At 40.9% G+C, this 15,590-nt stretch overlaps 1 protein-coding gene across 1 annotated transcript in view; it reads right to left on the reverse strand.

Moving 5' to 3' along the window:
- Nucleotides 1-15,590, reverse strand: part of MDN1 (midasin AAA ATPase 1) — a 145,210-nt gene that overhangs the window by 117,414 nt on the left and 12,206 nt on the right. Inside the window, exons 8-14 of the mRNA XM_015407100.1 lie at nt 15,147-15,335; nt 14,020-14,109; nt 13,659-13,919; nt 12,317-12,584; nt 10,184-10,343; nt 1,501-1,617; nt 575-783 (exon numbers count right to left, since the gene is read on the reverse strand). Of these exons, the coding sequence (XP_015262586.1) occupies nt 575-783; nt 1,501-1,617; nt 10,184-10,343; nt 12,317-12,584; nt 13,659-13,919; nt 14,020-14,109; nt 15,147-15,335 (1,294 nt within the window). The remainder of the gene's footprint in view (nt 1-574; nt 784-1,500; nt 1,618-10,183; nt 10,344-12,316; nt 12,585-13,658; nt 13,920-14,019; nt 14,110-15,146; nt 15,336-15,590) is intronic.

Genomic DNA, 15,590 nt, shown 5'->3' on the forward strand with positions numbered 1-15,590 from the left:
AAAGGAAATATTTCTTCACACAGCATACACACATAATTCGTGGAACTCACTGCCACAGGATGTGATCATGTCCACCAACTTGGAAGGCTTTAAAAGCAGAGTGGACAAATTTATGGAAGACTGGGCTATCAATGGCTAATGAGCATGGATATCTACTCCCTCCAGTACCAAAGGGAGCATGCCTCTTTAAATCAGTTACAGGGGAGCTCAAGCAGGATGATGCTGTTGCAGTCTTCCTGTTTGTGGGCTTCCTGGAGGTAGCCGGTTGGCCACTGTGTGAACAGAATGCTGGACTACATGAACCTTTGGGCTGATCCAGCATGGCCCTTCTAATGTTCTTAAATTTCTTTCCGTACACACAAGATAGATGGTAACAGAAAACTGGCCTATGGATATCAGTATACTTGAGAAATCAAATATTAATAAATCGTGGTCTGTTTCCAAGCAAGCCACATCAACCAAATTGTTCAAGTTGTCTCTCCCTCCCTCCCTCAAACACAAACACCAAGTTTTATGCAACTACAACAGGACACTGAATACGAAACACATCAGCCAAATTCTGCACTTGCCTCACCTGCTATGTTATCTTTGGTTTCTGTGTGCACAGCCACAAGTGCATCACATGTGCTATTTCCCAACAATCCTAATCCTTGTAACAGCAGCTTGACATCATGGCAATCCAATGAATTCTCATCGTTGTCCCCAGGAATGTATATCTCAATCCCACGATTCCGCATGGCTCTGGATATGTCCCCATGCGAAGGATCCATTGTGAGGAACAGCCTATTGTATGCCCACACAAGAACAGTAGTTTACTGAGGGTGTTTAGCATATCATTAGCATAGCTTCTCTTCCTACAGGGTGGGTGAATATTTGTAAATAGGCATCTGTTTGTTATGTTTAGTGGCCACAGTTAAGAACCATCTCAGCAGAACATTTCAAGCTAGTTCAGTTTATGCTTTTAGCTTCCAGGATAGTTTGTTTTTGTAAATGTTTGCTTGGAGCCTTTGTGGATATAAGGAGACTACCACCACATGCAGCCTCACCATTGCAGCATGTCAGAAGTGCAATGAAGACACTGCTGTTTCATCTTTTCTAAGTAAACATGGTAGCTTTTATGGGTACTGCTACTGCAGTTAGCCCCTCTCTGTCATACAGTTGCATAAGCACATGTTTGGGGCAGAATAACACACTGCTGTATTGCCTTGGCAGAATATATGAGCACCATCTTTTTGACCTCAGTCTCAAAAATGAGGAGTGAGAGTGTGTGCTGGCACTCATGACAACATGCTACTGCATTTCTCCAACTGAGCAAAGTTCTCTGTCAAACATAGTTTGAAAGGCAGCAACAGGACTGTATTTGAAAAAAGCTATTTCGTTCATTTCATAACCCACAATGCATAACCTAGCATGGCAGACACCATGGTGCTGAGGGGGACCACGCTGGGGATCACTCATCTAGCAATAACGCATTCAAAAGAATACACAGAGAGTATGTACCTGAAATTTGGGTGAGGAGTGACAGTGGGGGTTACACCATCTATTACTCCTCTTTCACTCATGGTTAGGACCCCACCAGGTTCAAGCAGAGCATTCAAACGGTCCAAAACAGAAGGGCTGTATTTCAGAGGAGACAAACAAGCAGTTAAGTTGTGAACCTGATTCAAACAACACTTACTTGGATTCACAATTACAACATTTTTAAAAGGAGCTCATTTTTACTTTTTTTAAAATATATTTATTTTTCAATTTCTTCAATTTTTCACTCAACATATTCGTACCAATCTTATACATTTCATAACATAACATTCTTCTATCTTCTATAACATTTTCAGCTTTTAACTAGCCTAATTTTAAGTTAATTTTATCTTCTTTATCTTCAGCCAATCGTAAATTATTCTCCATCTATCCCAGAAGAGTTTCTCCGATTTATTTTGTAGCTCTATGTTTAATCTATCCATTGCTGCTACTTCCAGGATTTTATGCTTCAGATCTTTTATAGATGGTATACTTTTAGTTTTCCAACGCTTTGCTATCAATATTCTAGCCGCTGTTAAAATATAGGTAATTATATGTTTATGGTCTTTTATTGTGTCCGGTATCATGTTAAGTAGATACGTTTATGGAATTAACGGGATATTAATTTTTAGACAATCTGAGAATATTTTATATATTTTTTTCCAAAAAATCTGGATTTTATCACATCTCCACCAAATGTGGAGATATGAACCTTTGCTTTTCCTGCATCTCCAACATATATTTGAGGCTTCCGGAAGGAGCTCATTTTTATTTTTAAAAAATACTGTTTGAGAAGCGGCACAGGGCTGCCTCAGCTTTCCCAGACCTCATCTTCAACAAGACTTCTAAGCCTCCAATAACGTATAGTTTGTTGCTGTTCAGTCATGCAGTCAAGTCCGACTTTTCGCGACCCCATGGACCAGATCACACCAGGCTCTCCTGAATTCTGCCGTCCTCTGAAGTGTGCTTAATTTCATGTTCGTTGCATTGATAACACTGTCTAACCATCTCATCCGTTGCCATCCCCTTCTTCTTTGACCTTCAATCTTTCCCAGCATCAGGGTCTTCTCCAGTGAGTGCTCCCTTCTCATTTGGTGGCCAAAGTGTTTGAGGTTCAGCTTCAGTATCTGGCCTTCCAGGGAACAGTCAGGGTTGATTTCTTTTAGGATTGACTGATTTGATCTCCTTGCAGTCCAGGGGATTCTCAAGAGTCTTCTCCAGCACCATAATTCAAAAGCATCCATTCTTTGGCGCTCAGCCTTCCTCACGGTCCAACTCTCACAGACATACATTACTACTCGGAATACCATTGCTTTGACCATACAGACTTTTGTTAGCATGGTGATGTCTCTACTTTTTATTATGCTGTCTAGGTTTGCCACAGCTTTCCTCCCAAGGAGCAGGTGTCTTAATTTCATGGCTGCAGTCACCGTCGGCAGTGATCTTGGATCCCAGGAACATGAATTCTGTCACTGCTTCCATGACTTCCCCTTCTATTTGCCAAGGAGTGATGGGGCCGGATGTCATGATCTTAGTTTTTTTGATGTTGAGTTTCAAGCCAACTTCTGTGCTCTCCTCTTTCACGCTTAGGAAGAGGCTCTTGAGGTCCTCTTCACTTTCTGCCATTAGATCCAACTAATCATATAGCAAATGTAATAAGAGTGACCCTTTTGGAAGTGGAGATGGCAGGATATATAGATAAAGATGTTTTGCGTTTTCTGACTAATGACAACCCAAGGGTCTCAATATTTTATACACTGACCAAAATACATAAACAAGACCAACCACCAAAAGGGATACTGACAATTTCACGTAGCAAATCTTTGTTGGAACCCCTGTAAAAGTTTGTGGATCATTTTTTGAGCCCCTTTGTTACCAAGAACCCTTCTTACATAAAAGATACCACACATTTTATTTCCAAAGTGGAGGGACAGATGTTGTCAACAAACATGGTCTTTTCGACAATGGATGTTACATCACTGTACACTAGTATTCCCTTAGAGGAAGCTAGAAGAGTGGCAGAGTTTTTCGTAGAACAGAGACCAGATCTGAACCCACCCACACATTTTTTATTGAACTCGTTGGAAGCTGTGTTGGAGAAAATTTACTTCCATTTTGATGAGGACTTTTACTTTCAGGTGAAAGATGTTGCAATGGGAAGTGCAGTAGCACCCTCGATACCCAATCTATATATGGCCCTTTTGGAAAAGAATTACTAAATAATGGGGTTCAGAATTCCTATTACACATCAATCAAGATGTGAAATAGGTTTATAGATGACGTGTTTGTACTGTATGAGCCTGAAGAAACAGTGAATGCCTTTTGTACATGGTTAAATAGAGTGCATGAGAATATAAGCTTCATGTGGCAATAAGCAAGCAGAGTATTTCTTTCTTGGATACAGAAGTGTATAAAACAACTATGAATACAGTAGCAGTAAGGATTTTTAAAAAATCAACAGACAGGAACACTTACTTGCACTATAAGTCTTTTCATCCTGTCCATTTAAGACGAGATATTCCCATGGGACAATTTTTGAGGGTTGAGTGCAACAGTACATCACAGGAAGATTTTATTAGAGATAGTAAAATTTTGGCAGATCAATTTTTGGCAAGAGGTTACCCATGGGATGTAGTGGAACAATCATATAAGAGAGCTAGAGACACAGATAGAACTATTCTATTACAGAAATCAGAAAATAAAAGAAAAAGGAATATTATAAATTGGACCATTACATATACCCCATTGGCTATAAGAATCAAGAAAATTGTATACAAATACTGCCTACTCCTTAGGGATATCCCTGGTTGTGAAACCCCACTCCGTTTATAGGGTACAGGAAAACAGAAAGTGTAGAGGATTATATAGTGAGATCAGACATAAAGAAGAATAGGAATCTGTCCAGTGTTTTACCAGTTGGATTTTTTGCCTGTAGGAATTGTAAAGTATGTCCCTTAGCACTTGAGGGAAAGGAAATAACTCTGCCTGGTAATAATATTAAGTTTCTTTAAATTCGTTTGTGACGTGTTCATCGTCACACGTAGTATATCTTTTGGTTGTGCCTGTCAGAACATGTATGTGGGTTATACTGGACGTCCACTAAAAGTACGTATACTGGAACACATTTCTCGGGTAAGACATAAAAATCAAGAAGCTTCGATTACTAATCATTTTTTAATAAAGGGCCATAAAGAAAATGATTTCAGATTTACTGTTCTATACGTGGGTGACCCCAAGGACAAAAACTGATTGGGATCCCTACAAAGACAGGAGAAAAAGTGGATTTTTAAATTGAATACATTGGAACCCTTTGGGTTAAATACTGAATTTGATTTGGGTTGCTTCCTTTGATCTACATATTAATCCTAATGGGATGTTAAATTGCAGCCCTATATATCATTCCCAAGATGTATGTATGGGGCTTTACGTCTGTGCAAAAATTGAATGTGCATAGCTTTAAATATGTGTGAAAAACTGGGGCTGTTTTCTCTCACCCTATTGTCTTACAGATGCAAATTCATTTTGTAATATTTTGTAATGTTTAATTCTTAATATTTGCAATCAGATTGTTTTACATGAACTAACCTAAAATGTATGTGTATAGCTTTAAATAGTTGTGAGTATTGGTTAGAAATAGAATCTCTTCCTATGTTACTTAACCTGCCTTTGGTCTAGATTAGAAACCTCTGTTAATGATTGATAGTATGCACCTGAAGCAGTTTAGAAAAGATCTTTAAAGGGCAGCACGTAGCTGTTTTTTACATAATAAAATGATGTAAGCTAGAAAGGAAGAAAGAGCAGGAAAAAAGTTGCAGAAAAAAATATGAAAGGGTGAGTTATTTTGGGTTTTTTTCCTTTATAAACAAAAGTACTCTGACTTCTGTTTGGGTGCATTCAGACTAAAAGTGGTGAAAATTTTATGTATTTTTGTATATTTTCTAGTGTAAGGTCTCATCTGATGAAACCTTGAGTGAAATGGTCTATTGAGCGCTGTACCGTCAAAAACTTGAGACCAATTTATTTCAAAGAAAACAACTTTAATGGTTTGTTACTCACGGGATAATTAAAGAAAATATATTTTCCCCTAAATACAACTTTGTTATCATATCACGGTTGTTTTCCTACGAAGTTCAGCCTGTCCCGTGATCTCTTGTCCTTGACTTCATTAGAGTGGTATCGTCTGCATATCTCAGGTTGTTGATGTTTTTCCTGGCAATCTTAATTCCGGCTTGTGATTCATCCAGGCTGGCATTTCACATGATGTATTCTGCATATATATTAAATAAGCAGGGTGGCAATATACATCCTTGTCATACTCCTTTTCCTATGCTAAACCAATCAGTTGTTCCATATCCGGTTCTAACTGTCACTTCTTGACCCTTATACAGGTTTCTCAGGAGACATGTGAGGTGGTCTGGTACTTCCATCTCTTTAAGGACTTGTTACAGTTGTGATCCACACAATCAAAGGCTTTAACGTAGTCAATGAAGCAGAAGTGGATGTTTTTCTGGTACTCCCTTGCTTTCTCCACAATCCAGCAAATGTTAGCAATTTGATCTCTAGTTCCTCTATCTCTTCGAAACCCAGCTTGTACTTCTGGCAGTTCTCTATCCACGTACTGCTGAAGCCTAGTTTGTAGGATCTTGATCATGACCTTGCTAGTGTGTGAAATGAGTGCAATTGTGCGATAGTTTGAACATTCCTTGGCATTATTTTTGGGGGGGATTGGAATGTAAACCGACCTTTTCCAATCCTGTGGTCACTGCTGTGTTCTCCAAATTTGCTGGCATATTGAGTGCAGCACTTTAACAGCATAATCTTTTAAGACTTTGAATAGCTCAGCTGGGATACCATCACCTCTGCAGCTTTGTTGTTAGTAATGCTTTCTAAGGCCCATTTGACTTCACACTCCAGGATGTCTGGCTTAAGGTCAGTGTCGTGATGGTGACAAATGTCACCATCGTGACATTTAAATCCTTTTTGTATAGTTCTTCTGTGTATTCTTGCCACCTCTTCCTAATCTATTCTGCTTCTGTTAGGTCCCTACCGTTTTTGTCCTTTATCATGGCCAGCTTTGCATGGAACATCCCCTTGATTTCTCCAATTTTCTTGAAGAGATCTCTAGTCCTTCCCATTCTATTGTTTTCATCTATTACTCTGCATTGTCTATTCAGGAAGGCTTCCTTATCTCTCCTTGCTGTTCTCTGGAAATCTGCATTCAGTTGGGTAAATCTTTCCTTTTCACCTTTGCCGTTCACTTTCCTTCTTTCCTCAGCTATTTGTAAAGCCTCATCAGATAGCCACTTTGCTTTCTTGCATTTCTTTTTCATTGGGATGGTGCTGATTGCTGCCTACTGTATAATGTCATGAACCTCCATCCATAGTTCTTCAGACACTCTGTCTATCAAATCTAGTCCCTTTAACATATTCTTCACCTCTACTGTATATTCGTAAGGAATGTGATCTAGGTCAAACCTGAATGGCCTAGTGGTTTTCCTGACTTTCTTCAGTTTAAGCCTGAATTTTGCAATGAATAGCTCATGATCTGAGCCACAGTCAGCTCCAGGTCTTGTTTTTAATGACTGTATAGAGCTTCTCCATCTTCCACTGCAAATTATATAATGACTACCCTACGTTCTCCTACAAATGGACCTTGAGCTTGTTTGGAGGTTCTAGCAGGGGAGCGCACATGGAGCGGTGAGGGTGGTAGGGGACACCCGCCTAGCCAGCCTGATCAGCCAAATCAACCCTGGTGATCAATGGGGTGACAGATGTCGCAGTCAGATCGCCCTCACATCCACAAATTATATAATCAATCTGACTTCAGTGTTGTCCATCTAGTGATGTCCATGTGTAGAGTCGCCTCTTAGGTTGTTGAAAGAGGGTGTTCGCTATGGCAAGCATGGTTGACAAAACTCTGTAACCTTTGCCTGACTTCATTTTGTTCTCCAAGGCCAAACTTGTCTGTTATTTCAGTTACCTTTTGACTTCCTACTTTAGCATTCCATTCCCCTATGATGATAAGGACATTTTTTTTTTAGTGTTAGTTCTAGGAGGTGTTGTAGGTCTTTATAGAACCAGTCCACTTCAGCCTCTTCTGCGTCAGTAGTTGGGGCATAGACTTGGATTACTGTGATGCTGAATGGTTTGCCTTGGATTTGGACTGAGATCATTCTGTCGTTTTTGAGATCGTATCCCATTACTGCCTTTTTCACTCTCTTGTTAACTATAAAGGCCACATCATTTTTCTACAGGATTCTTGGCCACAGTAGTAGTAGATAGAATGGTCTTCTGAGTTAAATTCGCCCATTCCTGTCCACTTTAGTTCACTGATTCCCAAGATGTCAATGTTCAGTCTTGCAATCTCATTTTTTACCACATCCAACTTACCTTGATTCATAGATCTTACATTCCAGGTTCCTATGCAGTATTGTTCTTTGCAGCATCGGACTTTCCTTTCACCATCAGATATATCCAACTCTTTCTGGGGTTACTTGTACTTGCCCTCTGCTCTTCCCCAGTAGCATGTTGGACTCCTTCCGACCTGAGGGGCTCATTTTCTGGCGTCATATCTTTTATCCTGTTGTTACTGGCCATGGGGTTTTCTTGGCAAAGATACTAGAGTGGATTGCTATTTCCTTTTCCAGTGGATCATGTTTTGTCTGAGTTCTCTGCTGTGGCCTATCCGTCCTGGGTGGTCCTCCATGGCATAGTCCACAGCCTCATCGAACCACCAAGCCCCCTCACCACGTCAAGGCAGTGATCCATAAGAGAGGGTAACTTATAGTAGCTGATGACTTTCAAGCTATATTCACCCAAATAAATCACATTAAACTCATGATTGGCATGAATCTCCCCCCCCCTATGCAACATGCAAAGATTGAAGACAGTAGTCACTGATTCATCCTGGCTAAGGATCCCTTGAAAAGACATAAACTTCAGTCTCTAAGGACACTGACACTCAGACATCATGCCAAAACTGCCGCTCCCCTAAGAGAGCTAGAAGTAATACTTAATATGGCAATGCCGGGTTCCAGAAACGAGCAAAAATCCATGATTTTATTCATCTCCTAAAAGCAGAGTTTGAAACCTTCTTTGCCCATGGCAGATAGATGAAATGGTATAAATCGGGCATCTGATGTGTGGAAGGCCGCTGTGACACTTGGGTACATTTTCAGCTTTGTGGTTGTTCAGTCGCACAGTCGAGTCCGACTCTTCACGACCCCATGGACCAGCTCCCGCCAGGCCCTCCTGTCTTCTGCCGTCCTCTGAAGTTGGCTCAATTTCATGTTCGTTGCATCGATGACACTGTCTAACCATCTCATCCTTTGCCTTCCCCATCTTCTTTGACCTTCAATCTTCATTTTCAGCTAAGCATATATAAATTAGGCTGTTTCCTCTCACCAGGGATGGGTGCAGGCAAAAGGATGGAAAAATACATTCTTAGTTTCTGTGGCAGGATGTATTAATCTCTATAATGAAGAAGAGATCAGTTCAAAGCACCATCGCACTTCTGTGAGACATATAGCTCATTCCTATTACTAGCCGAAAAAGTGCTTGACTCTTTCAGCAGAGGTATTAGCCATAAACAAAAGAACCCTGAGAGAGAGGTTTGAGAAGTCTGAAAGGGGTTTCAATAATCTCCTGGAGTATCTTTTGAAGGTCCCATGTGAAAAGACAAAATAACAGAGATTGATGAGCAAGCATGTCCTGAACAGTGTCAACTGTGCATGTGTGTTCATTCAAGGACAAAGGACGGCTGTCCTTTCCACGTTGTAATTTGTTCCTTCTAGGCACTGGGGTGCAAGCCCAGCTTAAGAATCCAAGCACCTCCTTTACTCCTGCAGATAAGAAGCTAATGTGTTTCTGGCAAAATTACATGGTGAATACTTGGCATGTTAACAAATACTCTATCGGTAGAGGCTCTTTTGGAGATCAGCCCAGGGATGATGACAACCTGGATTAATCAAAGGATTCTAGGATTTCCCTTTCAGCTTCCAGATGAAAAGACAGAGCCCATCTTGGGTCACACTGAGGGAGGGGACCTTGAATGAGTGGGCTGTGGACAAGAGACGGTGTATGGTAATAGGAACTACCAAGAACATAACTTTCTCAACAGGCCTTTTTAATGTGTCTGGCCATCAGGAGACTCAGAGGAGAGGCATGCAGTACATCCTGGGCTCATAGATAGGTGAAGATATGCTTGCCTTACTCCTCCCACTGAAGCATGGAGAAAAATCTGAGTAGCTTGTTGTTGGGCCAGGGAAGCAAACATGCCCAGAGCTGGCTGACATAACCTTGCAACGGCTGCATGGACAACTGTCAGGTTATGGGCTGGGATCCAGTATCCTGACAGCTCACAGCTGGTCTGCCTTGGTGCTGAATGTTCCTTGAAGTTGTTGGGCAACCCCTGATAAGGTACGGCATTTCATACACACACAAAGATTCCACCCTCCCCATTCATGCATTTATTTTCCATGAGTACTAAATTTATTTTTTTTCTGCTAGCCTGCTTTTAGAAAGTGAGTTAGGATTGCTAGATGCAAATGCACTACAAACATTATTTTAATACCAGATTAAAGATGTCCAGTTGCATGAACTAGAACGGTGAAATTAATGGACCAGGAGGAAAACAAGATCATTGTATCTACTGCTGTGGTTTTACCTGCAGAAGTTCACATTGTCCAGCAGAAGCCAGTCTCCAGACTGTAAAGCCTGCACCAACATTCCGTCAACCCACTTGAAAGTTCCATGGTTGCTGCAATTCAAAAACTGAACCACCTGCAACCTGAAGCATCTAAACTCTTCCATGAGCCTTGAGAACTCTGAAACAGAACAGAATGAGATATATTTCAACAAAGCAAGAAGCCGCTGTTCAAATTTTGTACAGTCCCTAAACACACATACTCACCATGCAAGAAAGAGACTGGGTTTGAGTCTGTGTTTGTCTTACTAATGGTGGAGCCTGCACTGGTGAAACAACATCACAAGACCCAACCCAATTATCCACTGCAACCTCCCTTTTAACAAGGCATATTGTCTTTCCTCTACCTTTATTTTTCACTTTCTTTTTTAACTGCTAGCCTCCAGAAACTTTAAAAGAAACAGATTTATGAAAGGGAAAAAAATGAATTTTCATTTCCTGTGGTTCTGGGAATGCAGCAGTCATTATTTCTGGGAAACAAGTATAATTCTCTGATAGAAGAGGCTTCCTATGATTGCCCAGACCAAACTTGAAAAGTACCCTTCACTACCCAAAGGAATCTCAGAGTGGCTTACAAACTCCTTTCCCATGGGAGTGCCCAGAGGTCAGAGTATTCTGGACAAAAATATTACAAATTATATAAAAGACTTGTAAAGCATCATTACACATTAACTTTAATTTAATGCTAATGAGTATAGTAGGTAATCCAGCAATAAGCAAAGAGAACCAAGCTTTGTTTAAAGCCATGATACTAGCAGGCAAAGCAGTAATAGCTCTAGGTTGGAAGAACAAAAATAAATGGACAGTAGAAATCTGGCATAATTATTTGTTTGATCTCATACAGTCCGACATAATCGAAAAGCTGGAACGTAAGGCCACATGGAAAGACAAGACTACGGAGATCACGATGAAGTGGAAGACCTACCTGGAATGGATACCGACAGAAGAAAAGACATTCAGAGCAAGATTCGGACTTTGTGCCCGTGGCTGGGAATATAGGACTAAAGCACCGGGATAGCATAGGGGGGAGGGGGGAAACTACTATGTAAACGCATGGTTAAAAGATAATATGTAAAATTTGTGTAAAACAATTAAAAAAATAAATATTAAAAAAAATATTAACAAACTCCTTTCCCTTTCCCTCCCCACAACAGATACCCTGTGAGGTAGGTGGGGCTGAGAGAGCTCTGACAGAAACTGTTCTTTTTCAAGAACAGCTGTGCCAGAACTATGGCTTGCCCAAGGTCATCCAGCAGCGCAAGTGGAGGAGTGGGGAATCAAACCCGGTTCTCCCAGATTAGAGTCCGAGCACTTAACCACTACACCAAACTGGCTCTCGACCCATTTTCTGCTCCCCCTGGTTTTTTGCAGAGAGCAGGGGTTTAAATGGCTCCCAGCTATTTCATCACCCCTTGCTTTCTGCTTTTCATGAACCACCACAAACAGCATCGAAATACATGAAAGCTCATGGCAGTTCTTCAGTTCACCAACATTGCTTCACGAACTGGCCAAACTTTGTAATGAACTGTAGTTCATCAGCCGGTTCGTGCCCATCCACAATCTGTAACTGCACCAATCACTTCTATAATAAAGCTCCTTCCAACATAACTAACATGACAGAGGAAAACAGAAGATGGGAAAAGATAGAGACACATTCCATTGGCCTCTAACTGACATATCCAGCTATAAATGTGTTACTGTTCTTCCCACAGAAGGCAAATGCCTGATGTCCTCATAAGCCTTCTATTATATATAAAAAATGGTCTCCTTTTTTTTCTTTGGGAAGTGTAGACTGTTCCACTCATGAACAAAAATCCATAATGATTGACAAATGTTACTCTGGTGGTTCTAGTGTGGGGCAGACCTTTCTTTTCAGTTGTCCATGCTCCCCCACCCCGCCTTTCCTTGAGAAAACTTATCTCGATTTTTTCATGAGACAAACTCTAAGAGAAAACCAGAGATAAAGAGGGATCAGAAGAGAAGCTCAATGTGAACTCTACAAAGATATATGGAACAGAGTCAACTGGAACAAACAGAAGCCAGAATTTCTCTATGAAAACATCTTGCATCAGTTTCTGTAGTGTCCATACATACCTGGCCTTGGACAGGCATTGACCCTGTTGTTTAGCCGTTGGACAAGTGACACCAGACCATCTAATTTAGTCACGAATTCGGTGAGATTTTGATTCCCTTCTCCCAGAGATTTGGGTTTGAAATTTAGGATGAAATTGCTCCAAGCACGTAATACAATTTCAATGTCATCTGAGTGGATAGTAGTATGGAGAAGGCTCCCCCTTACAAGCATGTTCACAACGTTTTCCACCTTCTCCAGCAAGCTCTTCCACGGCCTAATGATATCAACCTATGGGACATTTTTAGAATTAGTTGTCACGAGACACTAACATTACTTAATTCTTTGGCCATGTTATTAGCCAAATAAGTAAGAACTAGTTCTACACTGCTTATGCACTGTTAACGCTCTGTGAATATTTTAACCCCTTCATTAAACACCACAAGCAAATAATTTGATGTTTAGACACTGGTTAGTTTTGAGTCCTGCAACTAGTGTTAGGAATGCATACTGCCATCGGGTCTATCTCCAATGCTTTCTAGATCTGGGGTTTTTCCTCAGAAGATACAGTCACCCCAGTCCAGCAATGATGACTTCTGTACCAAAACACACATGGCCTAATAGCTTTGGGACATGTAGTACTTGCAAATGGGTGCTTTGCATGCAACTTCCAAGACAGGATTAGGAACCACACTCACAGTGTCAAGCAGATTATTTGGGCTGCTTGCCAATCACTTGCTTGGAGGAAGTAGGGTAGAAGAATAAATCCTCATATACCCTCTCCTAGCTATCTCTTCCAATAAGGAAAAACAGGAACCTTAACTAAACCTCCCGATTCCTCGAAATGGGTAATCAGCACATAGGTCAAGATGGACACCTTGCTGCTGTAGGAAACTCACATGTGCCTTTCTAACAATACAATCATATGCAGATTTGCTCCACTGACATCAGTGGAGAGGCTGGAGTAACTCTGCACAGGATTGCACTGTAAATGAAAAGTTGGTATAGCTTCTCATGGGCACATTTTCATAAATCAAATGACCCAGCCATAGGCCTCTCAGATGATTTTGTAAGCGTTTTCCCTTTTTAAAAGAGAGGTACAATTCTCTGCCAACATGGCACAGAATTTACCGGGGCAGTATAACACAGAGGAACATTACGGCAGATCCACAAAATGAGGACTGGACTGAAATGGCCAGCATTTCCTGAAATGAAGACAAACTAGTTCTTAGTTTAAAATAATTCCATTAAATTCTGTTTACAAACATTAGTAAATGAAATTTCCGTTTGTATTTAATACACCTTCTAACTGAGCTGGTTCTATTTACAAATGAGTAGTTAACCTAAAGTAAACACAACACTTACTTGTTCAAATCCTCCTAAAAGCTCTGTTGTGTCCATAGAACTATTCACTGCCATGATCTTTAACTTATGTCCTGATAGATATGCCAGAAGCTGAACCAGACTGGTCTTGCCAGCAGAGGCAGGGCCCACTAGTATCACCATCCAGTTCATGTGCACACATTTCATGACAGATTCCAAAGGCTGGAGGGAATGGTGGAGCAATGACAGATTTCTGCCAGGAGGAGGAACACAGTTGGCACGGGGGAGGCTTGAGAAACCAACCTTCAATAAAATGGGGGGAAACAAACTTCAGTATGTTATGTTGTGTGGAAACAGGGTGGGAGGGAATGGGAGCAAAGACTGGATACACAATTTCTCTTACCTGAACGTCATAAGGAGTGATATGGAACTGTCTGGTTCCCATATATGGATTAGCATTCTGGCCAAAAATGTCCTTGAATACAGATACTACCTAAAGCAGCCAAAAAAGGAGGTCAGACAACATGTCAGAGGAATGTTGAAACCCTCACCCCTCATTTCTACTGCAATCCCACCAAGCTGCATATATTTAAACAAAAGCAGAAGCTGTTGGAAGACTGGTAAAAATAGGAAATTGTGTTTCATCAGCTCACCCTCCTGACCCTCATGATGTCCCTCATGATGTCCCAGGAAGATAATAAAGAAAGCTCCCCTGATTTTAGTCTGATATCCACAACATAGGTTGGATCCACCAGAGGAGTTCATGGAAGCTGTTGGAGGAGTCTATCTCCCCCTTTGACTCTTCCACAAGCAGCCTGTTGTTGGTCCTAAAACTCCTCTCCAAGGATCAGTAGAGCAAGAAACTAAGCAACATGTTGGAGGGTGGGGCAACAGTGACAATGGAGAACCAACTAAAGTCGTCGTTTTTTCTCTCTTCCACAGATGCAAGCCACAAATGGAAGATGGGAAAAGAGTTGATTTCACACAACTCCCCCTCATCACTGCAGCCCCAGTTCTGGGGCTCGTTTTGCTTATAAGGCTCCTCTGCTGTTTCTCAGAGACTTTTAGGACAAACAGCAGGTTGTTTTGTGGAGGGGAAGGGAAGGCAGGGAAAGATTCCTTCCATCAACTCTTCTGGCAGATCCAACCCCATATGTATAACCAAAGTGCAATCTGTAATGTCATAAGATGGTGTGAAATCTTCACAACTGTTTTGCAAGTAGGATTGCTACTTTTAATTGATTTAATCAATTGGTTGTTTCTGGGCACAACTGGAGATGTTGGCATTGACCTTTAAAGCCCTATAATAATGGATGTATCAACATACTGTATTTAATACATTCAAATTTTATGAGGGCTCTTTCACATGATATACCTGCAGAAGTGAAACAGTAATTATTTAAGATGTCTGATGTTTAATTTTTGAATAACAATTCTTAAAATGGCTAAAACAGATATTCCCTCAAATATACACTCAAAAAAAGAGCAAGAATCACTAACAGGGCCAAGTATATTCTGTGTACTCCATACCTTCTTTCTGTCTGCTTCTGTCCTCATCCTGTCACCGTATATCAAAAACATGTGCTGGCCTGGATCATAAATGCCAGGCGATTGGTCAAGTAGCATCACATGACACCATCGAAAAAGGTCACGAAGATTGAACTCCCAAGGACTACCTTTATGTCCCCACTTCTTCTCAATCATAACCTCTTGGTTAATCTGAAAACATATCAATTCACAAGATTAAATATTTGAAAGGCTACCCCAGAACATTATTTCCACAATATCCAAGGATACCAATATCCTATTTTATCACTCTTTGAGGTTGTAACAAAATGGCTGCCAGACAGAGGCAGCAATACCTTAAAATGGCTGCCAGTCTGGTAGTCCTCTGGAGGGGGGAGGTGCTCCATAGGGAACAATGGGGCTGCCATACCTCCCTGCCTACATTTCCCAGAAGCTTTAGGGGAAAAG

The sequence above is a fragment of the Gekko japonicus genome, unplaced genomic scaffold, assembly GCF_001447785.1.
Source record: "Gekko japonicus isolate JY-2015 unplaced genomic scaffold, Gekko_japonicus_V1.1 scaffold2866, whole genome shotgun sequence".
Lineage (NCBI taxonomy): Eukaryota > Metazoa > Chordata > Lepidosauria > Squamata > Gekkonidae > Gekko > Gekko japonicus.